The sequence below is a fragment of the Lacerta agilis genome, chromosome 4 (assembly GCF_009819535.1).
Source record: "Lacerta agilis isolate rLacAgi1 chromosome 4, rLacAgi1.pri, whole genome shotgun sequence".
Lineage (NCBI taxonomy): Eukaryota > Metazoa > Chordata > Lepidosauria > Squamata > Lacertidae > Lacerta > Lacerta agilis.
The window spans coordinates 4,831,386-4,858,341 of NC_046315.1; the positions used below are offsets into that span (position 1 = coordinate 4,831,386).

The 26,956-nt window shown below is 43.3% G+C and overlaps 1 protein-coding gene across 1 annotated transcript in view; it reads right to left on the reverse strand.

Annotated features, from left to right (window-relative positions):
- Positions 1-4,375: 4,375 nt before the first annotated feature.
- LOC117045136 overlaps positions 4,376-26,956 on the reverse strand; it is a 506,969-nt gene continuing 484,388 nt past the window's right edge. The window contains 2 exon segments of the mRNA XM_033145927.1: positions 4,376-5,445; positions 19,313-20,478. Coding sequence (XP_033001818.1) covers positions 4,451-5,445; positions 19,313-20,478 — 2,161 coding nt within the window. The 3' untranslated portion in view covers positions 4,376-4,450.

Sequence of the window (26,956 nt, forward strand, 5' to 3'; positions counted from 1 at the left end):
ATGGGGTGGGATCCCTCTCTTCCTTTCTTCCTTCCTTTCTCACTCCCTCCCTCCCTCCAAGTGTTTTTTTTTGGGGGGGGGCTCGTCCAGCTCCTTCCTTCCTTCCTTCCTCCCTCCTTCCCTCCCTCCCTCCCTCCAAGTTGATTTTGGGGGGGGGGTGCTTTGGAAAACCATTTGCACGTTTCCTCTGTTGTGCAACACATGGAGTTAAAGTCCTAGGGACTCCTTTGTTGAAAGAAGGGAGATTTCGTGGGAGTCATTTTATTCTGAAAGGGCGAATGAGTTTGGGATCCTGTGATCTCCAGGAAGGAGAGCGTTGCAGACCTCGCCCCTCCCTGGCAGGACCCTCTCCTCCCCCTGCATGAGCAGATCAGGCCCCCCAGGCTGGCCCCCTCCCCTGCTGCAGCCCTGGGACCCCCACCGCCTCCCCACTGCACCCTCTGGGGGGAGAGAGAGAGAGGAGACTCACCAGATCCCAAGAGGGGACAGCCATGCAGCCCTTGCAGGAGAGGACTGGGCAGGGAGGGGCCTTGGCTCCTATTGCTTCCTGGCCTCTCTAGGAAGGCAGCTCAGTTCCCTTTAACCCTTGCAAAGCCGAGTCCTCCCAACTCAGTCCTCTTTCGCTTGGCAGAACCTCGCTTTGTATTCTTTTTTATGGATTCAGGGGGACAACTGCCCCCCAGGCTACGCCGATGCCCAGATATCCTTTTGGGGGGTGATGCTCTTGGTTGGGCTCTGAGCATATCCCTCCCTTGGCCAGAAACCGGAGCAACAGCTTGCAGGGAAAAGGGCTTTGCAGGAGGCAAGGAACTTCCTCCTCGGATTCAGGAGTGGAGAGATAGGAGGGGATCCGAGGGTCATCTAGTCCAACCCCCGGCAATGCAGGAATCTCAGCTGAAGCATCCATGGCAGATGGCCGTCCAATCTCTGCTTAGAAACCTCCAAGGAAGGAGAGAGTCCACCCACACCCCCAAGGGAGACCTTTCCCTTGCCAAACGGCTCTTAGAATACTTTCTTATGTACGCTTTTTATGCTAATATACAAAAGTATGTCATTTCCCTTTTCAGAAATGCTTAATTGCTAATTCAATGGAATGAAAATGGATGCTTGTTCTTATTATGTTTAGGGAAACTTTTAATATTTCATGAACTATTGTATTTTAGTATTTTGTTGTAATCCACCCAGAGTGGCTGGGGTATGAATAAATTATTATTATTATAAATATTATTATTATTTATAAAATTGATCAGGTGAGTGTTCTCCTTTTGAAAGAGGCAGGTGGAATCTTCACGCTTGCTAATAGCATAACATTGAAAAGGCTAGTGAAATATGGGGAGCCCTAGAGCATCTGCTTGGCATGCAGAATGTCCCAGGGTCAACCCCTGACATCTCTTGCAAAGGCGGAATGAAATCCCTGCCTGAAACTCTGAGGAGCTTCTACCAGTCAGTGTAGACTAGGTGTTATGTATTGAACTTCAACTACCACGAGTCGGAGAGGGCCCGAGAAATTCTTGAACTTAACACTGCCGACGAAGGTGGGATCATGGACATCAGAACACAGACAGACGCAGCCATTCTTGGAGCAAGAGCAAAATCACTGAGCTGAATCGCTGAGCGAAATCACTGAACAGAACCAATTCAGAGCTGCCCATTCTGGCTAGAGCACTGTGTTCCATCCGTCGCCCACCATGTCAGCATCGGAATCATGGCTACACTAGTGCCTCTACCGCCGTTTGCCCCAGCCTCTGAATCATGGGACTCATACCTCGCTCAGTTCGAATGCTACCTTCAAGCAAACGAGCTAACAGAAGTATCAGAGGAACGGAAGCGAGGCCTCTTCCTAAGCCTCTGCGTGCCCGAAGTGTTTAAGACGGCCAGTTTTAGTCGCACCACTCGCAGTCCACAGAGCACTGTGGGACGTGCTACAAGAGAAGCTACGCAGCCACTACGCGCCCAAGCCATCCAAAGTTGCTGCCTGCCATGCTTTTTATCACCGGAACCAGGCAGAGGGGGAGTCGATCAACAACTATGTCGCCGCCCTTCGAAAGGCTGCATTGACCTGCGAGTTCCGAGACTTAGGCGATGCTCTGATGGATCGGATCGTCTGTGGGGTCTGGGACAACCGTCTGCAACAGTGTCTCCTCGCCAAGCCAGACCCCACGCTGCAGAAGGCCATTGAGGAGGCTGCGGCCTCAGAAGCTGCTGAACTCTCCGCCAAAGAGACCCGCAAGGCCAGCAGCCCACATCCTACTAAGAAGCCAATTGCTGTACACCACGAACAGGCTAGCAGTGACGAGGCATCAACCAGCGAAGACAATGATGTGCACCAGACGAAGCAGGAACGCAGGAAGTTCAAACAGAAGTCCAAGGACCAATCAGAATGCGCTGGCTGTGGAGGCAACCACCCCCGCGCCAAGTGTCGATTCAGAGACGTCACCTGGCAGCAGTGCTCCAGAAAAGGCCACATTGCTAAGGTCTGCCGATCAGCTCCGTCAAACATGGCCTCTTCACCATCTCGTAAGTCCAAGTCGTCACCCAGCTCCATAAACAGTAGCTGTTTCGCTCTCACCAACTGTTGCTGCTCATCCGGAACCACGATTGGACAAACCGACTCACCTACGCGACGCAAACTACACATCACGGTGCTCATCGAAGGAGCTCCGTGTGACATGGAGATCGACACTGGGTCTGCTCTGTGCGTTGTGTCCTGGAGCACTATCAAAAGACTTGTGCCCAAGCTTTCTAAGAGGCAGCTTGACCTACATCGCGTACACCTGAGAGACTACCAGGTGAATGACATTCCCGTGACAGGCGTTGGCCAGTTCCAGGTCAAGTTTAAGAATTTCTCGGGCCCTCTCCGACTCGTGGTAGTTGAAGATCCGCGTCCCAGCCTCCTAGGGCTAGAATGGTTTGGCTAGAATGGTTTGGCGCCCTTGGTTTGGAAGTCACTGGCATCAACTGCATCTCCAACGCGGAAGTTGAAACCTTAACCAAAGAATTTGTCGAGGTTTTTGATGGCACATTGGGCCGATATACAGGCACACCCATCTCCTTTAGCCTTGATCCACAACTCGCTCCAATCAAGCTAAAGCCACGCCGGGTTCCGTTCACCCTCAAGGCTAAGGTGGATATCAAATCCAAACTCTTCTTCTTCTTCTTGCAGACACATTCCTTATCCTTCTGTGGTGCCCAGAATTAAACACATTGTAACAACTTTAAAGATGTGCCCCCCATGTCATTTCCGTAACACCTGCAATTATGTGTGCTGTGTTAGCAATTCACTGCTCCCATTGACGGATATGTGGCTAGTATGTCACATGTCCCAGTTTACTTTTCTTTTTTAAAATGAATATTTAATGTATTTTATAACAAATAAAAATGCAAATCTCAATCATCACGTAATATACCATTGTTCTCCCTCCCCTCCTCTGGACTTCCCTCAACTCCACCTCTGCTGAGTTATTTAGCTTCATTTGTTGTATCCTGCTTTTCTTACATAAAAGTAAATTCCCTTATCATTTCTCCAAAATATCTGTTACTGAAATAAAGTTGTGAACGTTTATTCAAACCCTGCCAGTGAATCCAGTCCATTTTGTTGTTTCTGCAAATAGACTGTTATAAGAATTTTAAGGTCAAATATTTAAAAAAAATGTTGATAACTGTATATAACTATAAACCACATATATGAAACCCACAGATTAGGTCCAGAACAAACTGACCTAAAAATATTTTTCTTCAAGGTCAAATTGGGAAACCTCCCCTATGTCTCCTTCCTCACAAATCCTGTATTAAGGGCACATTCAAGATATGAACAGAGTGTAAGCCTGTGACCTGTGAACTACAATCAGGAATTAAGTAGTTATAATAACAAAAGAGTGGCCAAAACCCAGATAATGCAATCAGGTAACTTGCCAGACAGGAGATAAAAAACACACTCAGATCTCTGTTGTAGACCGCCTTTGGCCAGAAGAGAGTGTCACAGGGCCAACCTACTTTCCCTTTAAAGCAAACTTGGGTCTCCAGCTTTTTCAACTACAACTCCCATCATCCCTAGCTAGCAGGACCAATGGAGAGACATGATGGCAACTGGAGCCCAGGAGCTGCTTGGGACCCAAGTTTCGGAAAACCTGCTTTAAAGCAACATTTGTGTTTGGCCCGCAAAGATGGGACCTATCCAAGTTTGTATTTTCTTGTATTTTGTTTTCCTAACAACCTTTGTGCATATGAGGGGAAATAGAAAGAGAATTTGTATGGCAAGCTGCGGAAGAATAAGAGGTTGCATTTCAAAAAAAAACCCACACAAAACTGGGGGGTGGCCTCTCAAATATTTTAGGTGGGGCAATGACCCCTAGACCTTTAAAAGTTGGCACCTATTCCCTGCACCCACAGGTGTCAGGGTGGTTACAACATAAAAACACAAAACACATTTTAAAAGGGCATTAGATGTCAATCAGCCAAAGGTCTGGTTAAAAAGGTGCGGATTAGCCTGGCTCTTAAAGCTGTATAATGGTTTTCCGACCTTTGTATGGATTCTTTGATGGGAAGTGAGACTGTGGCTGTGACTAAAGCTCTTTCCACATTCCACACACTGAAATGGTTTGTCCCCAGTATGGATTCTTTTATGGGTAGTGAGTTTGGAACTCTTCCTGAAGCTCTTTCCACATTCCACACACTGATAGGGTTTCTCCCCTGTATGAATTCTTTGATGGGAAGTTAGATTGGAGGTCCTACTGAAGCTCTTTCCACATTCAAAGCACTGATAGGGTTTCTCCCCTGAATGAATTCTCTGATGGGAAGTGAGAGAGGAGCCCTGACTGAAGCTCTTCCCACATTCCACACACTGATATGGTTTCTCCCCTGTATGAATTCTTTCATGGGAAGTGAGATTGTGGCTGTGACTGAAGCTCTTCCCACATTCCCCACACAGATAGGGTTTCTTCCCTGTATGAATTCTTTGATGGGAAGTGAGAGAGGACCTCCCAGTGAAGCTCTTTCCACATTCCACACACTGATAGGGTTTCTCCCCTGTATGAATTCTCTGATGGAAAGTGAGATAGAAGCTCTGACTGAAGCTCTTTCCACATTCCACACACTGATAGGGTTTCTCCCCTGTATGAATTCTTTTATGGGAAGTGAGTTTGGAGCTCTGACTGAAGCTCTTTCCACATTCCACACACTGATATGGTTTCTCCCCTGTATGAATTCTTTGATGGGAAGTGAGACTGTCGCTGTGACTGAAGGTCTTTCCACATTCCACACACTGATAGGGTTTCTCGCTTGTGTGAATTCTTTGATGGCAAGTGAGAGAGGACCTCCCAGTGAAGCTCTTTCCACATTCCACGCACTGATAGGGTTTCTCCCCTGTATGAATTCTCTGGTGGGAAGTGAGAGAGGAGCCCTGACTGAAGCCCTTTCCACATTCCATGCACTGATATGGTTTCTCCCCTGTATGAATTCTCTGATGCAGTGTTTTTCAACCACTGTTCCGTGGCACACTAGTGTGCCGCGAGATGTTGCCTGGTGTGCCGTGGGAAAAATTGAAAAATGACTTTATATATAGTCAATATAGGCACAGAGTTAATTTTTTTCACATTTTCTAATGGTGGTGTGCCTCGAGATTTTTTTCATGAAACAAGTGTGCCTTTGCCCAAAAAAGGTTGAAAAACACTGCTCTGATGGGTAGTGAGATGGGAGCTGTGGCTAAAGCTCTTTCCACATTCCTTGCACTGATAGAGTTTCTTTCCAATGAGATTTTGTTGATGGGAAGTGGAATGTGAGTTCTGACTACAGCTTTCTCCACACTCCAGATTTTTACGTGGCTTCTCCTCTCTGGGGATTTTATCGTGGTCACCTTTGTTCTCAATTTCTGATTCATCACAATCTGCAGTGGAGACAAAAAGGGATTTGAGCCTCAGGAACAAATGGAAAAGAACTGAAGGGAGTTGGGGGTGTGTTCATTACCTGTGTTGTTTGTCATTAAACAACATATTTATTATTAGACTCTGATGAGTTGTTGAATGTTGCTTTGTTTGATATATAGTAGCGGCCAAAACAGTGGAAGACTTTTTGGGGAGAGTGTATTTCAGAGGTTTAATGGCTCATAACACCACTTCTTTTGGAGTAATATTATAAAATTATACATCAAAGGAAAAATAATTTAATTAAGAATGCAATTCAACAAAGTTTGTTCATGTACCCGTATTGTATCAAACATTATAGCCAAATAACCAGAAAAAGGAAGCACAACTTGCTTAGGTTGACTTTCGTCAGTGTGTTATGTGATTGCTATCAAGTTGGTTGGTTTTTTGTGTTCTTTATTTAGTGAGGCTGTAAAACATAATAAAATTTTAAAAATTGCACAAAGTGTTGACTGGTCACCCAGAAAGCGATGTAAAATTGTAGTATTAAGTGTACAAGGCTACACTTATGAAGATATTGGATGAAAGATTGGGGAAAACTTAAACAAAGCTGGCATTTCTGTATTTTTGAAGAGGTATAAGGAGACTCAGTCTCTACAAAATCAGACTGGTAAAGGCAGGAAAAGGTGCACAAAGGCAAGTGACGATTGAAGAATGGAGACTGTCCCTACATGACAAAAGAAAATCATCTGGGTGTCTACAAGATGACATGGTGCAATGTAATGTGAAGTTGAGTGCAAGGACTGGTATAAAGGCTAGAATTCTAAGGGAAAAGCCATTGTTATCTCTCAAGCCAAGATTGAAAAGATTAAACCCATGTTAACTGGACAGCGGAACAAGGGGACAGTGTTATTTGGAGCGATGAGACCCAAATCTCCTTGCTTGGTAGTGATGGCATGAAATACTCAAGGAGAAGAATCAGAGACGATTTACATCCTACTTGCATTACACCGACCGTGAAACACCCAGATAGTGTGATGATCTGAGGTTTAATGGCAGCAAAAGGTGTGGGCAGAATTTGCGTCATTAATGGGAATGTAAATGCCCCAAAATGCATGAATGAAATACTTGAGCCCAAACTGAAGATGCTTCCAGAAATTATATAAACAATTGTATAAGGAAGACAATCAAAATAGTGGTAAGATAGAACAGTTTTTGGACAAAAATGGACTGCATAGGATCCCAGAAGATAAGAAAATTACACTCAACCACTGGATTATGAGACAAGAAGTGCAAGAAGCAATAGATCAAATGCAAACCGGCAAGGCCAAAGGACCGGATGGTTTAACAGCTAAATACTATAAAACATTAAAAGAATGGATGATTCAACCTATGATGGAAGTATGCAATGACATTTTAAGGGGGAGCAGGGTGCCCGAGTCATGGAAAGATGCTTACATTACCCTGATACCCAAAGTTGATACAGATAGAGCTCAAATGAAGAATTATCATCCAATCTCTTTGTTAAATGTGGTTTACAAAATATTTGCAGATATATTGGCCACAAGATTGAAAAGAGTTTTAAAGGACTATATCCACAAGGACCAAGCAGGCTTTTTGCCTGGAAGGCATTTGAATGGGAATATTAGAAACCTGGTGGATATATTAGAAAGGTTAGATAAGAAAATTAATACAAGAGCTATTCTGATGTTTATAGATGCGGAAAAGGCCTTTGATAATATTTCTTGGAGTTTTATGAAGAAATTTTTTACTAAAATGGAGGTTGGACAGAATTTTATGAATGGTTTAAATGCTATATATTTTGAGCAAAGAGCTAAGAGTATAGTGAATGTGGTATCAGAGGAGAACAGAATCGAAAAAGGAACAAGACAAGGATGTCCAATTTCCCTGTTGTTATTTATAACAGTCCTGGAGGTCTTATTGAATATTATTAGAAAAGATGAAAATGTCAAGGGAATAAGAGTGGGTATAAAAGAGTATAAATTAAGAGCCTTCGCTGATGATTTGGTATTGACCTTACAAGACCCAGAGCACAGTGCTGTAAAAGCACTGGAGATTATACAAGAGTTTGGCCATGTAGCAGGTTTCAAACTGAATAAAGCAAAAACCAAGGTGTTAGTGAAAAATCTGTCATTGGAAGAGAAAGATAGGTTACAAAATACTACTGGGCTGAATTTTGTTAAGAAAGTGAAATACCTGGGTGTTAATATGACTGCAAAAAATTTAAATTTGTATAAAGATAATTATGATAAAATATGGCATGAGATTAAAAGAGATTTAGAAATTTGGACAAATTTGAAATTATCTTTAACAGGCCGAATTTCAGTGATAAAGATGAATGTATTGCCGAAGATACTGTTCTTATTCCAAGCTCTACCAATTATTGATAAGATGGACTGTTTTAAAAGGTGGCAAAATGATTTGTTGAGATTTATCTGGCGGGGGGGGGGGGAACCCAGAATTAAACATAAAATATTAACAGATCTGAAGGAAAGAGGGAGATTTTCCCTGCCAGATTTAAGGATTTACTATGAAGCAGTTGCCTTTTGTTGGCTGAAAGATTGGTTTATGTTAGAAAATACAGATGTTCTAGACTTGGAAGGCCATGATAATGTATTTGGATGGCATGCATATCTGTGATATGATAAGATTAAGGCCCATAAAGGTTTTAAATCTCATATTATTAGAAAATCTCTGTTTCAGGTTTGGATGAGGTATAAAGATTTGTTAGAAAGAAAAACACCCAGATGGTTATCACCTTTAGAAGCCAAAGCCCATAAAAGAACGAACATGGAAGGGCATTGGCCAAAATACAATGAAATTTTGATACAAGAAGGAGAACACCTTAAATTGAAATCATATGAGCATTTGCAAGGGAAAATATCTGATTGGTTACAATACTACCAGATTAATGAAGTATTCAAGATAGACAAGAAACTTGGTTTTCAGTTGGAAAAATCTAAGTTGGAGACGGAATTGCTAGAGCCAAAGGTCAAAAACTTATCCAGAATGTACAATTTACTGCTTGAGTGGCATACCAAAGACGAAATGGTAAAATCAACAATGATAGATTGGGCTAAGGATGTGGGGCACAACATCATGATGGAGGAGTGGGAAAAACTGTGGAGAATAGATATAAAATTTTCAGCATATAATATTCTTAGAGAAAATGTTATGAAGATGATGTACAGGTGGTATTTAACACCGGTCAAATTAGCAAAAATGTATCACGGACAGAGTAATAAATGCTGGAAATGTAAGCAAGTAGAAGGAACATTTTTCCATATGTGGTAGACATGCCCAAAGGTAAAAGACTTCAGGGAAAGGATTTATAATGAACTGAAGAAGGTGTTGAAAAACACATTTAATAAAAAAAAAACCCAGAAGCCTTTTTACTTGGTATTGTAACAGGAAATCCCAAAGTGTGATAGGACTTTCTTTATGTATGCCACGAAAACAGCTAGAATTTTGATAGCTAAGAACTGGAAGACAGAGGAGTTACCAACAATAGAAGAATGGCAGATGAAAATGATGGACTATATGGAGCTTGCTGAACTGACCGGGAAACTTCGTGACCGGAGGGACGATGCGGTGGAAGAAGATTGGAAGAAATTCAAAATGTACCAGTATTTAAAAGATCATTGTAAGATTAAAGATTAGATGTAAGCTGAAAGATATGTTGGGCTGTAGACTTAGAAGATAGATTTAAGGTTTATAACTGTTTGAATAAATGATAAGGATATTAGATAAGAAGAGATGTAAAGGTTAATTAACAAAAAGATGGTTTTAATAATGTAAATACATTACTAAAGATGATACTTAAGGAACGCAGGAAGAGAGGACATGAGGAAGTCAACCCAGAATGATAAGAAAATAAGATAGTTGTATTAAGATTTAAGTGTTTACTTTGTATTATTGTTTTTATTGTTTGTTTGTTTGTTTATGTTTTTCTTGATGTATACTTGGTAAAAACTAATAAAAATTTAATTTAAAAAATAAAAAATAAAAATAAAAGGTGCTTTCAAGATAATCCTATTCCACTCCTGGAATGGCCTGGGAATACCCCAAACTTTAACCCAATCGGAAATCTATGGAGCCGACTAAAGAAACTTGATAGTCAGAAGCAACCCAGCAATAAAGCCCAATTAACAAAGGCAATAATTCAGTCTTGGTTTCACATTATTACAGCTGCAGAACTAAAAATTTGTTTCACTTCACGGGAAGGCCTTGCAAGGCCGTAATTAAAGCTAAAGGTTACCAACGGTTACCAAAGGTTTCACGTTTTTTCTTTATGATTGCTGTTTGAATAAATACTCCTTCATAAAAGTTATTGCATTACATTCTTCATTAAATTATATTTCCATTGATATATAATTTTTAAGGTATTACTACACACAGAAGGTGTTATGAGCTATAAAACCTCAGAAATACACTTTTCACATAAGGTCTCCACAATTTTGGCCACTAGTATAAGTTGTTCATTCTAAAGTTAATGGTTTTTTTATGTGGGATGACAGGAGCAAAAACATAAACAGAAAACCAGAAGCTACTTATCATTCCTAACAATTCTGAAGCTGACATTTAAGATGGCCAGGGCAGTTTAGACCAGTCCAATCGTGGTAGAAAAAGGAATAATTGTTCAAAGAAAAAACTGTAATTTACTGTTTATTGTGGGGGTGTTAGGTTCCCAGGTGTTATAGGGGGCGCTGTTGAGCTCTGTGAAAATATATGAGGTTGGTCACATAGAGGTATTTTTGGAATTTCCAGGCAGATAGGATGATCCCACAGGGAGCCTTACCAAGAGAGGCCACGATCCCACAATTCTCCTCCATGACGTCCTTATGCAGAGCTCTCTGGTCAGGATCCAGCAACGCCCACTCCTCATTGGTGAAACGAACAGCGACATCTTCAAAGCACACTGGACCCTGAAAGAAAAAGGGAAATGTCCTCCTCTGAGATAGCATCAATATGATCTGCTACACAATGCTCTCGTTTCCTTCCTGTAAATTGTGGTGTAGTTTCAATAGGATTGCTTTGCTGCACATTTTACTGATCCATCTAGAAATAAAATAAGCCTATTTTGGATGGACATCTCTATTGGATGGTCTAGCAGAGATTCCTGCAATGCAGGGAGTCTCCTGGCTGAGAGAGACAAGCAGGGAGGGTGGCTTCTGGCAAAAGGAGAGGGAGCCATCGGTGGCTCCTCCTTATCCTGACTCACCTCTGCCTCTCAACCTCCCTCCTCCCACTCACCTCCTTCCTCTTCTGCCTCTGATTCTGCACTGCATTCTCCCACAGAGTCTCCCAGTTCACTAAGCCCTGTTACCCCCTCAGCTTCTGACACCTCCTCTTCCCAGGCTTCTCCCTCTTCCCCCTCTGACCGCCCATCCTTCTTCCACCTCCACTTCTTGGACTCTGAGCCATCTTCCCTTCATGGTTCCCTGGCTGCTTCTTCCCACCATTCCTCTGTGCCCAACCAGTCCATGACATTGCTCCAGCCCTTGGCCTCTGTCCCCACAAGGCAGCTTCCCCTGACCTGATCTGGCTCCACAGCCGCTGCTTCCCTTCTGCCCCCATGAAAAGATGGATCAGGAGGTCTTGCTGGCATCATTCTGTCACCTGCAAGAGAAAAAAGGTAAACAGGACGCCAGGAATGCCTGCTTCTCTCATAGGTGAAACAGGGCATCTCTAACTACAGATGGGCCTTTGAGATAGCCTTACCTGCTGAGAGCATTTGGACGTTTGTGCCCATTTCATATGTCAGTTGTGCAGGTCCCCTCCCCTGGACCCTTGTTCCCAACTGTCTCCCCCCAAAACAAGATGAAAAGAACCCTCAGATGAGTTGGAAAACCAACAGAATGAGACCAAATGGAGAAAAACCACCTTTCTCCTTACTCAACGGCCCCTCTCTGGTGTCCAACGGAGGCCTCTCTGCCTCACAGGAATCCACGTACATTTCTGCAAAATGATCCTTTCCCTGAAATAGAAACAAGGATTCAAAACAGAGAATGCTGAGAAATGTTAGAAAGAGAATGACAAAGACTTGAAGGGTATGAGATCTCAGTCCATGGGTGCTTTCCCAGAAAACGGATGCGCCATCAGCAGACAATTATGGGATGTTCTCTGTCCTGTTTGGAGCCCATTGGGAGCATCCAGAGGAAAGTCTCTCTCACCTGCTTTCTCTCCTCTGCCTGACTCAGGAGGAAACCTTCGGCCAGGGCCACCGCCTGGGAACTGGTCTCCGCTCCACATTCCCTCACCCAGCTCTCCATCTCCGGGGGAAGGACAGCCAGGAACTGCTCCAAGATCACCAGGTCCAGCACCTCAGCTTTGGTGTGCCTTTCTGGCTTCAGCCACTGGTGGCAAAAGTGGTAGAGTTGGCTGCAAACCTCTCGGGGTCCTTTGGCCTCCTGGCAGCAGAACTGCCTCAACTGCCGGCTCTGCACCTCTGAGCAGAGGGTGTCCTCCTCACCCAGGATCTTCTGCACTGGGTTTTCCCAGAATCCCCCAATGCTCCCAGTTTGGGTGGCATGGCCTCTTCCTGCTCCAGGGCCAGCTGAGTCTCGCTCATCCATCTGTGCTCTCAGGAAGCCTCTAAGAGGTCGGAAGGAACCCTTTGGTCTTCTGCCAAGTTATGTCTGTCTGAATGAGAAGCTCTATGAAACCCTACAAAGCAAAAACATTGTTCTGTTTCTGAAGTTATAGGACGGGGGGGGGGGATGGTTCCCTGAGCAAGCAAGTTTTGCTGGGAACCAGGGCTGGACTGCACCGCATGCCACACCATGAGCTATCTTTTTGAAAAGAAAGAAGAGGAAGAGGAGGAGAAATAAGTCTCTAGCCTTCTAGCAACGCAAAAGGTGGAGGCAACTGAAGGGATTTCTGTGAGATTAATCAACCTGGTTTATGCTGCCTTCCAGTGAATGAATGAAGTCAGAACCGACTGACAAGGGAAGCGTATGTATCTTGTGAAAAACAGATGCTTGGCTCTAGTGGGGGTCCTCACCCGGGGGGTCCTCAGGAGTTCCTCCCCACCCCACCCCCACTCCCCTGCTTCTCTCTCCTTTTCTTGCACATGGACTCTCTGCTGCTCTCAAGACAGACTCCTGGGGTTGGGTCCCGTTTTCTTTGCCCTGAGGGCCAGGTATGTATCTGCCCAACCCCTTGAGGGACAAATGTGTGGGGCCAAAGACATCTCCCTTGAAATTTAGTCAGGTAATTTATTAATATTATTATTATTCGATAGGTTATCACACACACAACCTGTGATGCCAAAGTCCCTGGAGGCTCAGTGAGTAGCATCCTTCATTTCCGGCTGGTTTGCCAGCAACACTCCCCTTGGGACAGAGAGGATGTGGTCCTGGGATACCCTGCTCTGGGTGGGAGGGGAGTGCTGCTGTGGCCTTCCTGTGGAGCTGCCCTTGGAGATCACTGGGGAAATGGTTTGTAATGCAGCAGCCAGACTATGGGCTGGGATCCCTCTCTTTATTCCTGGCCTTTCAATCCACCCCCTCGTCCAGCTTTGGAAAACCATTTGCACATGTTTCCTCTGTTGTGCAATGATGCTGAGCGATGTCACACAGAGTTAAAGTCCTTTGTTTAAAGAAGGGAGATTTTGTGGGAGTCATTTTATTCTGAAAGGCCGAATGAGTTTGGGATCCTCTGGTCTCCAGGAAGGAGAGCGTTGCAGACCTGGCCCCTCCCTAGCAGGACCCTCTCCTCCCCCTGCATGAGCAGATCAGACACCCCAGGCTGCCATCCTCCCCTGCTGCAGCCCTGGGACCCCCACCGCCTCCCCACTGCACCCTCTGGGGGGAGAGAGAGGAGACTCACCAGATCCCAAGAGGGGACAGCCATGCAGCCCTTGCAGGAGAGGACTGGGGAGGGAGGGGCCTTGGCTCTGGAGGACCTGGCCCCCTCTTGCTTCCTGTCCTCTCTAGGAAGGCAGCTCAGTTCCCTTTAACCCTTGCATAGCCGAGTCCACGCCGCTCAGCCCTCTCTCCCTTGGCAGAACCTCTCTCTCTTTCTCTCCCGTAGCCAGGGCAGAACCTCGGATTTTTATTCTTTTTTATGGATTTAGGGGGGCTACGCCAATGCCCAGATATCCTTTTGTGCTGCTCAGTGATCCAGACCAGATTTTTATTTTTGTTGTTGTTGTTCAGTCGTTCAGTCGTGTCCGACTCTTCGTGACCCCATGGACCAGAGCACGCCAGGCACGCCTATCCTTCACTGCCTCTCGCAGTTTGGCCAAACTCATGTTAGTAGCGATTTTTATTTTACCAAGTGTGTAGTGGGTGCTTTTTCTTTTGGGGGGGGGGAGAGGCTGCTTATTCTCTGCCAGCAGCTGAATAAGCCTCCACCCCTCCCCTCGCGAAAGGAGCCAGGCTGCACGAGGTGGCTGAAATAAGAAAAAAATCTGCCCTTATTCCCTTATGGGGTACACAAGAGCCCTTGCAAAGTCCTTTGCAGGTTCTCCATTGGTAGGAGTAAAAAACAGAGGCCAACCAGAGAAGATTGAGAAGCAAAGCATTGATCTTTATTGAAGCTGTTGCAACAGCGGTGATTTTCGGGGGGGGGGGGAGACCCAGAACATGCTCTTATAAAGACATTTCAAAATCCCTCCTGGAGTGTAGCCCACCCCCAGAAACAGCATCCAATCAACAAAAGAGATGTAACCCAAGACCACCACCTCCAGACATCAGAGCTACATCACAAGGAGGTAACTTGGGAATTTTGCACCACACCTGTGCCATCTCTCCTTGACCCCTCCCAGACACACATTTCTGCAAAACAAAAGGTTCCCTGCCCTGGCCTGTAGGGCTAATGGCTGTCCTTTGTGAGAGAAATGGCCCATCAACTGGCACTCAGGCAGAAACTTCTCTCACCTCCTCCCACCTCCCTGCAGATGAAAACACTTGGCCAGCTAGGACCAAAATGGAGTGAGGCCTGTCTTCCTGTGCTGTTTTCAGACATGTGGCCTTATTTGTTTGGTACACTAATTATTGAATTCTTACAACACTGCTGAGGCATGGGAAAAGGTCGCAGGCCCTCCCTCCCCCCCCCCCCGCCGTCCCCAGGAGCAGAAGTCCTGCCTGGGTTCACAACACCAGGCTGCACGATGCGGCGATCCCCGCCCGCGTGGGAAACTTAAAGGGGTCCCTCTTTTAAAATTAACCCTATTTTCCTAATTTTAACACCTTAATTCTCTGGTCTCAAAATATTAGCTATTACTTCTTAACATTCACCTTGTATCAACATCCAAATCCATAAGTCTAAACCATATAACCAAGAGAAATAATAACAACATACCCTTATTTAACCCACACCCACCCTCTCAAAAACAAAAACCCAAAAGTTAATTCTTTTTCTCTTCAGTTTTCTTCTTATTTTCTGCAAAATAGACTTCCAAATCTCCTTCTCATAGCAAGTTGCAGACCACCCTGGCTGCCCCTCTTTTTTTTCCTTTTGCAGATTCACATTTCCATTGTTAATTCCAATGTCCACATCTTCCTCTGACCAAAAGTCACAGGCTGGTTCTTCTGATTTCTCCTCTCCTGTAACTCCTCGAACTGGTGTTGTCGTTTCAATATCCATATTTTTATCCACAACTAACTTCTGCGAAGCTGAGTTCAAAACTCTCACAGCTTGATCCATGTGTTTCACTTCCTGCTGTGTCTGTTGCAACAACTCCAAAGTTTTTTCCTGGAACTATGCAGAATACTTTCCCTTTGTCATTTTCAAGGTCGAAAAGCAACTTTATAGTCTAAACAAAACCGTTAGTTATGCTGCTCTCACAGCCATTTTGCCATTGTTTCTTGCCAAATCTTTCAAGACCTCCAGAAGAAACGGGTAGATTTTTTCCAAAACCAAACTTCAGTCCAATTGATCCAAAACCATTCCCCTCTTTACTGGGGAAACAGTTTCAGAAGTTTCTAACTTTTTAACAAGCGCTTCAGATACAAAGTTACACTGTTCCTTCTCTTTCAACTGTCAGGGACCGACCTCCGTTATTTTAAGTCCCTTCCCATGCCGAATTCTTTTAAAATCTTTCCCATAAAATTTTACTCACAGATTCTGAATGCAATCCACATTTAGGAGAAACTTTTCTCTGTCAGCAGTCGCTACTTCTCACTGCGGGGGTAGCGCATGATCCACAGCTCCCGTGCCTTCTACCCCGCTTGCTCTCAGCAGCCCTTACTAGGGCTTACTGGAGAGTAGGGGAGGCACGCTGGGTGCCTGCCGGATCCCACGTCTCCAGGACTCCCTTCCTGAAGTTTTTCTGGGGGGTCGCAGCACAGTTGAGACTCCCCATTCCCCCACAGCGACAAAGAAACCTCGGAGCTGAGGTTTCTCCCGACTGAGCGGAGTGGCGTCCAACCGGAAGTCCCGAAGTGCCGATTCCAATTCCAATTAGCAGTACAGTGGTGCCTCGCAAGACGAAATTAATTCGTTCTGCGAGTGCTGTCGTATAGCAAAAATTTCATGAGCAGTTTGACGGGGGGGAAATCGCGGAAATTTTTCTTCTTGTGAGGCAAGCCCTTTGGAAAATTTGTCTTGCGAGTCAGCCTTTCGCTAGCGAATGCCTTTTGTCTAGCGAGTTTTTCGTCTAGTGAGGCATTCGTCTAGCGAGGTACCACTGTACTGGGGGTGGTTCAGATTCTGTGGAAGTGCTTTTGGCCAGCAAAGGGTGTCACAAGGCCAGCCTACTTTCCCTTTAAAGCACACTTGGGATTCCAGCTGTTTTTGGACTACAACTCCCATCATCCCTAGCTATCAGGAACAATGGGGAGGGATGATGGGAACTGTAGTGCGGATGCAGCTGGGGACCCAAGTTTGGGAAACCCTGCTTTAAAGAAACCTTTGGGTTTAGCCCACAAAGATGGGACCTGTCCACGTTTGCGTTTCCTTGTATTTTGTTTTCCTCATGACCGTTGTGCGTTGTTTTGTTTTTTAAGACGGCAAATTGAAAGAAATTTTATGGCATGTTGCAGAAGCATAAAAGGTTGCGTTTGGGGGGGAAGCACAAAATACAGGGGGTGGCCTACTCAAATATTTCATGGGGGGCAAAGACCCCCAAGCCTTTAAGAGTTAGCGCCTATTCCCTATACCCACAGGTCTCAGGATGGTTTCAACATAAAAACACAACACGCTACATTTTAAAAGGGCATTAGCAGCCAAAGGCCTGCTTAAAAAGGTGCAGATTTGCCTGGCCCCTAAAACTGTATAATGTTTTTTATGAACTTTGTACGGATTTTTTAATGGGAAGAGTGTTTGCAGCTCTGGCTGAAGGTCTTTCCACATTCCACACACTGATATGGTTTCTCCCCTGAATGAATTCTTTGATGGGAAGTGAAATTGGAGCTCTGACTGAAGCTCTTTCCATGTTCCACATACTGATAGCGTTTTCCCCCATATGGGTCATTCCATGAAAATGAGGGGGGAAATGTAAAAAAAAATTTTTTTTTTACATGTTAAGCTTGTGTACACATATCAAATTGTTTTGGCAACAAAACAAATTATTCCCAGAATGCTTCATTCCAAGATGGCCACCACCTGAATGTAGCACATGTTGCAAATGAATTTGCTTTTGAAGTTAGACATACATTAAAGGTAAGATAAAATCTATTCAAACCATGTAAACAATTATTGTAATATGTATACTGAAAGCTTAAAATGTCATCTTTTGATTGCAAATAGTCTATATTGCTCCAATTACATTTTTCATTGGTATTGATTGATTTTAATTATTGATGATGCAGCTGTAATGTGAGTTACCAAAACAAGTTATTTTTAGAATATCTTCCTGAATTGGAGCTTCAGAATTAAACTTTTCTGCATTTTCCTTCTAGGCAATAGATGCAATGTAATCATGTAAACATTATAATTTTATGTTACAGTTTGTGCCCTACAAACACTATCAAAATGTGTAACGTGAGTTACCGCAATTATGGTAACTCACATTACAGTGCTCAAATTTTGCAACCTAATTGCTCTCTTTTTAGAAAATTACTTTTCGGAAAATTACACTTGTGTGGCACAGGATGAAATTCAAAGTGCCCACTGGAAACAAAACCAAGTAAGCTTGTTTACTTGTTCAATGTGGTATAGTGGGAAGCACCACCCATTGTTTCTTGCTTCTAACAACCTAGATCATTCCAAGGAGACAGTGGTATGTTACATAGATTTCATTTTGCAGCAGATTCCTAAAGAAGTTGACATAATTAATGTATGGTCTGATGGACCGAGCTCACAATTTAAGAACAAATATGTTGTGGCTGCAATTGCTGCTCTTGAAGAAAAGCACCACAAGAAAATAAGAAAATAAGGTGGAACATCGCATTAAGCGTCAAGTTTGGAATGCAGTGAAAGCAAGAAAGCAAATAGTTTTCAATGCCACTCAGTTTGTCACCACAGCAGCCAAAGTCTCTACGGTGAACGTAGTGGAGATCACAATCATTAAAAGAAACGCTACTCTGAATACAATGAATATTTTCAAAAGTGCACAGCCAGTGAAGGCCATATCAAAGATGCACCATATTAAGATTCTGGAACACAAACCTATCTGCTCCATACTTTCTAAAAATAGTGATGCAGTAACTAAGCAGACCTATGAAGTGGGAGTTCTACCTTCATTTAGTTCTAACCTTCCTACTGTTGCAAGTTCAACAGTTCCTGCTGATATTAAGCTTGGGTCTTGGGTAGAAGTGAGTTATGAGGGAAATATTTTTCCAGGAACTGTGAAAGACATAAAATTGTTGAAGAGCAGCAGGAGTACAAAGTTAGTGCTATGAAAAGAACTGGAAATTTCTGGACATGGTCCATGCCTGCTGATGAAATATTTTACATCCGATCTAAAGTCATTGGCGTAATTTCCCCTCCTACTATGGTTAATTCAAGAGCCTATTATAGATTCTAAACTGTCTCTAACATTCATGTTTAAATAAATATTTGTCAAATTTTCCTAAGTGACAAGAAAATAATTATTTACCTACATAAAATTCCAATGCATGAAATTATTATTTGAACAGTAACGTGAGTTACCATATTATGTAACGTGAGTTACCATGAGAAAAGTTATTCAATTAATAACCACTGAAATTTGAAATGTCTGACCACTATGCTATGAAAGGCAAGGTTCCTGTAATACTATTACCTAAAAAGTTATTTTTCTAAATTCCTCGTAAGAGGAAAAAGAAAAAACATGGGTACATAAAATTAAGCTGTCCAATTCATGTAACGTGAGTTACCCCACAAAAATAATTTTTATTTTTAATATTTTGAAATTAATATGAAAAAGGTAATAAGCTTTTATAAAAACCAGGTATGTATTATATACACAATTATTTTGTTCAAGATTGCTTCTCATTTACTATGTTTAGATATTACTTGCTGTAATCATGTTATATCAAATGTAACGTGAGTTACCATGGAATGACCCCTATGAATTCTTTGATGGGAAGTGAGATGGCATCTCTGACTGAAGCTCTTTCCACATTCCACACACTGATAAGGTTTCTCCCCTGTATGAATTCTCTGATGGGAAGTGAGAGAGGAGCTATCAGTGAAGCTCTTTCCACATTCCACACACTGATATGGTTTCTCCCCTGTATGAATTCTTTGATGGGAAGTGAGATTGGAGCTCTGACTGAAACTCTTTCCACATTCCACACACTGATATGGTTTCTCCCCTGTATGAATTCTTTGATGGGCAGTGAGACTCTGGCTGTGACAAAAGCTCTTTCCACATTGCACACACTGATAGGGTTTTCCCCCTATATGCATTCTTTGATGGGAAGTGAGATGGCAGCTCTGACTGAAGCTCTTTCCACATTTCAAACACTGATAGGGTTTCTCCCCTGTATGAATTCTTTGATGAGAAGTGAGAGAGGACCTCTCAGTGAAGCTCTTTCCACATTCCACACACTGATAGGGTTTCTCCCCTGTATGAATTCTTTGATGGGAAGTGAGATTGTGGCTGTGACTGAAGCTCTTCCCACATTCCACACACTGATAGGGTTTCTCCCCTGTATGAATTCTTTGATGCTTAGTGAGAGAGGAGCTATCAGTGAAGCTCTTTCCACATTCCGCACACTGGTAGGGTTTCTCCCCTGTATGAATTCTCTGATGCTTAGTGAGTGCGGTGCTCTTAATGAAGCTCCATCCACATTCCACACATTGATATGGTTTCTCCCCTGTATGAATTCTTCGATGGGAAGTGAGAGAGGAGCTATCAGTGAAGCTCTTTCCACATTCTACACACTGATAGGGTTTCTCCCCTGTATGAATTCTTTGATGGGAAGTGAGAGAGGAGCTCTTCATGAAGTTCTTTCCACATTCCACACACTGATATGGTTTCTCCCCTGTATGAATTCTTTGATGGGAAGTGAGATCGCAGCTCTGACTGAAGCTCTTTCCACATTCAAAGCACTGATATGGTTTCTCCCCTGTATGAATTCTTTGATGCTTAGTGAGATAGGAGCTCTGACTGAAGCTCTTTCCACATTCGAAGCACTGATAGGGTTTCTCCCCTGTATGAATTCTTTGATGGGAAGTGAGATCGCAGCTCTGACTGAAGCTCTTTCCACATTCCATGCACTGATAGAGTTTATTTCCAATGAGATTTTGTTGATGGGAAGTGGAATGGGAGCTCTGACTGCAGCTTTCTCCACACTCCAAATTTTTACGTGGCTTCTCCTCTCTGGGGATTGTCTCATGGTCACCTTTGTTCTCAATTTCCGATTCATCACAATCTGCAATGGAGACAAAAAGAGACGAGAGCCTCAGGAACAAATGGAGAAGAACTGAAGGGAGTTGGGTGTGTGTTCATTACCTGTGTTTTTTGTCATTAACCAACATATTTATTATCAGATTCTGATGAGTTGTTGAATGTTGCTTTGTTTGATATATACTAGTGGTTAAAATTGTCAGAGACTTTTGGGGGAAAGTGTATTTCAGAGGTTTGATGGCTCCACTTCTTTTGGAGTAATATCACAAAATTATATATCAATGGAAAAATAATTTAATCAAGAATGCAATTCAACAAAGTTTGTTCAATTAACCATATTCTATGAAACGTTATAGCCAAATAACCTAAAAAAGGAAACACAACTGCTTAGGTTGACTTTTGTCAGTGTGTTATGCAATTGCTATCAAGTTTGTTGGTTTTTTGGTGTTCTTTCATTTAGTGAGGTTGTAAAACATAATAAAATTAAAGAAACAGAACAAAAAGTTGATTGGTCACACAGGAAGCGATGTAATATTGTAGTATTAAGTGAACAAGGCTACAGTTATGAAGAAATTAGATGAAAGATTGGGGAAAACTTCACCAAAGCTGGCATTTCTGTATTTTTGAAGAGATATAAGGAAACTCAGTCTCTACAAAATCAAACTGCTAAAGGCAAGAAAAGGTGCACAAAGGAAGTGACAATCGAAGAATGGAGAAACTCTCCCTACATGTCAGAAGAAAATCATCTGGCTGTATACAAGATGACATGGCGAAATGTAATGTGAAGTTGAGTGCAAGGACTGGTCCAAATGTTAGAATTCTAATGGAAAAGTCATTGTTATCTCTCAAATGAAGGTTGAAAAGATTAAATGGGGCTAAAACCAAATGGCACAAAGAGTTGATTGTTCACCCAGAAAGCGATGTACAATTGTAGTATTAAGTGAACAAGGCTACAGTTTTGAAGAAATTAGATGAAAGATTGGGAAAAGTCATTGTTATCTCTCAAACGAAGGTTGAAAATATTAAACGGGGCTAAAACCAATTTTACTGGACAGAGGAACAATGGGACAGTGATATTCGAAGCAATGAGACCCAAATCTCCTTGCTTGGTAGTGATGGCATGAAATACGCGAGGAGAAGAATCAGAGAAGATTTACATTCTACTTGCATTACACCAACCGTGAAACACCCAGACAATGTGATGATCTGGGGTTGTATGGCAACAAAAGGTGTGGGCAGAATTTGTCTCATTAATGGTAATGTAAATGCCCCCAAAATGCATTAATGAAATACTTGACCCCAAACTGAATATGTGTATAAAAGAAGGGCACTGTTCAATTACATGTTCGTCTAAAGACCATCTAAAAGTGTGACGAGCTCTAGTGAACACCACATTTTTTGTTTTGTCGTAGTTTATCTTTAGTGAGTTATGAGAACAGTAGGCTGCGATCCCCTCCAAGATGCTGCGTAGGCCTCTTCGGGTGAGTGCCATTTAAGCCATGTCATCGGCATATAACAATATATTCAGATGTTTGCCTTCGGAAATCTATGGAGCCGACTAAAGAAACTTGTTAGTCAGAAGCAACCCAGCAATAAAGCCCAATTAATAGAGGCAATGATTCAGTCTTGGTTTCACATTATTACAGCTGCAGAACTAAAATTTTGTTTCACTTCACGGGAAGGCGTTGTAAGGCGGTAATTAAAGCTAAAGGTTTGCCTATATTTGCGATAGACAAGTCTCAGATTTTTCCTTGTTAGCCTACACTCCATGTCAAACCAGCTCGCTGGGTCCTGTACCCTCTTTGTGGCGATGTTTGATGTCTCTGTTGTGAGATGGACAACTCACAGGCCCAATCCCAGTTTCCAGAGGGGTTAGACAAGGATGCATTTTGGCCCCAGCCTTATTTAACCTATACATTAACGATGTGATCAAATGCCTAGCAGCCCCGGAATATCATGCCCCCAATTTAGCCGCAAAACCAATCACAACGCTACTATACGCAGATGATGCGGTTTTACTATCACGAACAAAAATAGGCCTTAAAAGGTTGATAAGAGATTTTTCAGCATACTGCAAGAGAGAGCAGTTGGTGGTGAACCACCAGAAAACCAAGGTTGTGGTTTTCGCGAGAAAACACAAAATACACAACTGGAGAATGGACAATCAACCAATTGAACAAGTCAAAGCCTTTAAATACCTGGGCATCGTCTTCCAGTCTACGGGGTCGTGGGTCGCACAGTATAAATATGCCAGAGAGAAAGCAACCCAAAGCGCCAAGACATTGTCCCGCTTTTTCTATACCAAGGGAGGCAAGTACATTCCAGCAGCCATAGAAGTTTTCAAGGCAAAACCTCTAGCGCAGCTAACATATGGGGCCCAAATCTGGACGGGGACCCAATGCAATCTTCTTGAAACGGTTCAATCTAACTTTTTAAGACAAATCTTTGCCGTTCCATCATGTGTACCAACTGCAGCATTACGCCTTGAAGCTGGTCTCCCATCTGTGGAAACACAGATCTGGAAAAGAACTCTTAATTATTGGCTCCGCTTAAACCAAAATCCAACAGGACTCTTGCCCCAGGTGATACGGGATGCCCACGAAAGCGCATGGTTCAAAATGGTGAGACTCAAACTTCTATCATGTGGTCTACATGCTCAGCATTTGTTAATGTTGGGCCCCTCTAAAGCAAAAAGCTTAATTGATCAGCGCCTGATGGATATCGAGCAACAAAACAACTTGGCCAAAACAAAGAAATTTTGTGCATGGTTTGCCCACCTGCCCCCCTCGCACTTCGATGCCCCGGCATCTTATCTGCATAATTTAAATATTCCAAAGTATAGACGTGCTTTTACGTTGGCAAGATTGGACGTATTACCCTCTGCCGTGCTCGAAGGCCGATATCAGAAACTCCCCAGGGAGAAACGACTCTGCCCATGTGGAGACGGAAACTTGGAGACAGTGTCACATGTTCTTCTGACCTGCCCCCTGTACAAAGACCTGAGGAGCGAGATCATTACTCCCCTCCTACTTTCCACCCCAGGTCGCTCATCAGCGGCCGCAATGTTTTATTTGTTAGGGGACCAGAACATCCAGACAACAGAGAAGGTCGCCAGATTTATTGAGAGGGCAATGAGACTAAGGGCCACAATTTCACAGACAACTCGAACGAGGCCACCTTTGAACGGCCTTTTAGCCTGGGGGTTTCATATGATTTATCAGTATTTTTATATATTTGTGTACCTGACTGGTCTTTCTCCAGTATTTTTATCTGTTTTATCTGTATTTTTTAGTCGCAATAGCCTGTTGGCTACGTGAATAAAGTTTGATTTGAAAATTTGAAAGCTAAAGGTTACCAAAGATTACCAAAGGTTTCACGTTTTTTCTTTATGACTGCTGTTCTAATAAATACTCCTTCATAAAAGTTATTGCATTACATTATTCATTAAATTATATTTCCATTGATATGTAATTTTTAAGGTATTACTACACACAGAAGGTGTTATGAGCTATAAAACCTCAGAAATACACTTTTCACAAAAGGTCTCCACAATTTTAGCCACTAGTATAAGTTGTTCATTTTAAAGTTAATGTTTTCTTATGTGGGATGAGATTATTACTATTTACCGTATTTTGCGCTCCATAGGACGCTCCGGACCATAGGGCGCACCTCGTTTTCAGAGGAGGAAACCAGGGAAAAAATATTTTTCTGGTTTTCCTCCTCTAAAACCCATTGGTTTTTTTGGGGGGGGGGTTGAGAATCAGCTCAAAGTTTTGCAGCTTTTTTTTGCAAAGGGAAAAGCCCTGCTTTTTGAAGATCACTTCAGATTTGTGCAGCTTTTGTAAAGGGGGAAAAGCATTGCTTACAAACCAGTAAGCACCAGTACAAACCAGTACAGACCAGTAAGAACCAGTACAAACCAGTACGCACCAGCAAGTAATAGGAAGCAAGAGGAAAGCGAACCAGTACAAACCAGTAAGCACCAGTACAAACCAGTACAGACCAGTAAGCACCAGTACAAACCAGTACACACCAGCAAGTAATAGGAAGCAAGAGGAAAGCGAACCAGTACAAACCAGTAAACACCAGTACAAACCAGTACGCACCAGTACGCACCAGTAAGCACCAGCAGGTAATAGGAAGCAAGAGGAAAGCAAACCAGTACAAACCAGTAAGCACCAGTGCAAACCAGTACAGACCAGTAAGCACCAGTACAAACCAGTACGTACCAGCAAGTAATAGGAAGCAAGAGGAAAGCAAACCAGTACAAACCAGTAAGCACCAGTACAAACCAGTAAGCACCAGCAGGTAATAGGAAGCAAGAGGAAAGCGAACCAGTACAAACCAGTAAGCACCAGTACAGACCAGTACGCACCAGCAAGTAATAGGAAGTAAGAGGAAAGCGAACCAGTACAAACCAGTAAGCACCAGTACAAACCAGTACAGACCAGTAAGCACCAGTACAAACCAGTACAGACCAGTAAGCACCAGTACGCACCAGCAAGTAATAGGAAGCAAGAGGAAAGCGAACCAGTACAAACCAGTATGCACCAGTACAAACCAGTACAGACCAGTAAGCACCAGTACAAACCAGTACGCACCAGTACAAACCAGTAAGCACCAGCAGGTAATAGGAAGCAAGAGGAAAGCAAACCAGTACAAACCAGTAAGCACCAGTACAAACCAGTACAGACCAGTAAGCACCAGTACAAACCAGTATGCACCAGTACAGACCAGTAAGCACCAGCAGGTAATAGGAAGCAAGAGGAAAGCGAACCAGTACAAACCAGTAAGCACCAGTACAAACCAGTACAGACCAGTAGGCAATAGGAAGCAAGAAGAAAGCAAACTAGTAAGCACCAGCAAGTAACAAAAAGCAAGAGGAAAAGTAACAGCCCCAAATGGCTGAAAAACTCAATTTCCCAGGATCCACATTTTCCCAGGATCCTACTGTGCAAGGGGCCTGGGCGGGGCAGGAAGGGAGCTAGCTCCCTTATCTCCCTCCCTGATCTCCTGCAATCAGCTGTTGAGCAGGTTCCTTTCAACACTCTCTTTCCCTCTTGTTAGCCTTTAGCTCTTTCTACAACAGAAAAAGCAGAATCTGCCTTTCCCCCCCGGGCAGTTTGGCTCCAGGGACCATGCATTCGCTCCATAAGACACACAGACATTTCCCCTTACTTTTCAGAAGGGAAAAAGTGCGTCTTATGGAGCAAAAAATACGGTATGTCTCATGCTTATATATGTCTTGGAAGCCGCCCAGAGTGGCTGACTCAACCCAGCCAGATGGGCAGGGTATCAATAAAAATTATTATTACTACTACAGTGGTACCTCGATTTAAGAACAGTCCTGTTCCATAAAAGAATTAGTTTGTAAACCGAGGTACCACCTTATTACTATCATCATATTCACTGCTACTACTACCAGAGATTCACTAAGCCTGGCTCTTCTCTGGGATGGATTTTGTTTGGCCCAGTCATGGCATCCCCTCCATCTCCAATGTCAGTCGTCTCTTTGGTCAACCCAAGACTGACAGGAGCAAAAACAAAAACAGAAAACCTGAAGCTACTTATCCTTCCTAACAATTCTGAAGCTGACATTTACGATGGCCTGGGCAGTTCAGACAAGCCCAATCGTGGTAGAAAAAGGAATAATTTGAGGAAGATTGTTCAAAGAAAAAACTGTAATTTACTGTATTGTGGGGGTGTTAGGTTCCCAGGTGTTATAGCAGGGGCTGTTGTGCTCTGTGAAAATATATGAGGTTGGTCACATAGAGGTATTTTTTAAATTTCCAGGCAGATATGATGATCCCACAGGAACCTTACCAAGAGAGGCCACAATCCCACAATTCTCTTCCATGACGTCTTTATGCAGAGCTCTCTGGTCAGGATCCAGCAACGCCCACTCCTCGTCCGTGAAACGAACAGCGACATCTTCAAAGCACACTGGACCCTGAAAGAAGAAGGGAAATGTCCTCCCTCTGAGACAGCATCAATATGATCTGCTACACAATGCTCTCTCGTTTCCTTCCTGTAAATTGAGGTATTGTTTCAATAGGATTGCTTTGCTCCACATTTTATTTATGGATGCTTATTTTATTCTGCCTTTTAATTTAATTCATCTCTGTGCAAATAGCTGGTACTCCACCTTGTGTAGATTGAAGGCACAAGGAGAAGGGGACGACAGAGGATGAGATGGTTGGACAGTGTTCTCGAAGCTACTAACATGGGTCTGACCAAACTGTGGGAGGCAGTGGAAGACAGGAGTGCCTGGTGTGCTCTGGTCCATGGGGTCACGAAGAGTCGGACACGACTAAACAACAACAACAACCACCTTGTGTTTCTCAAGTCATTCTGC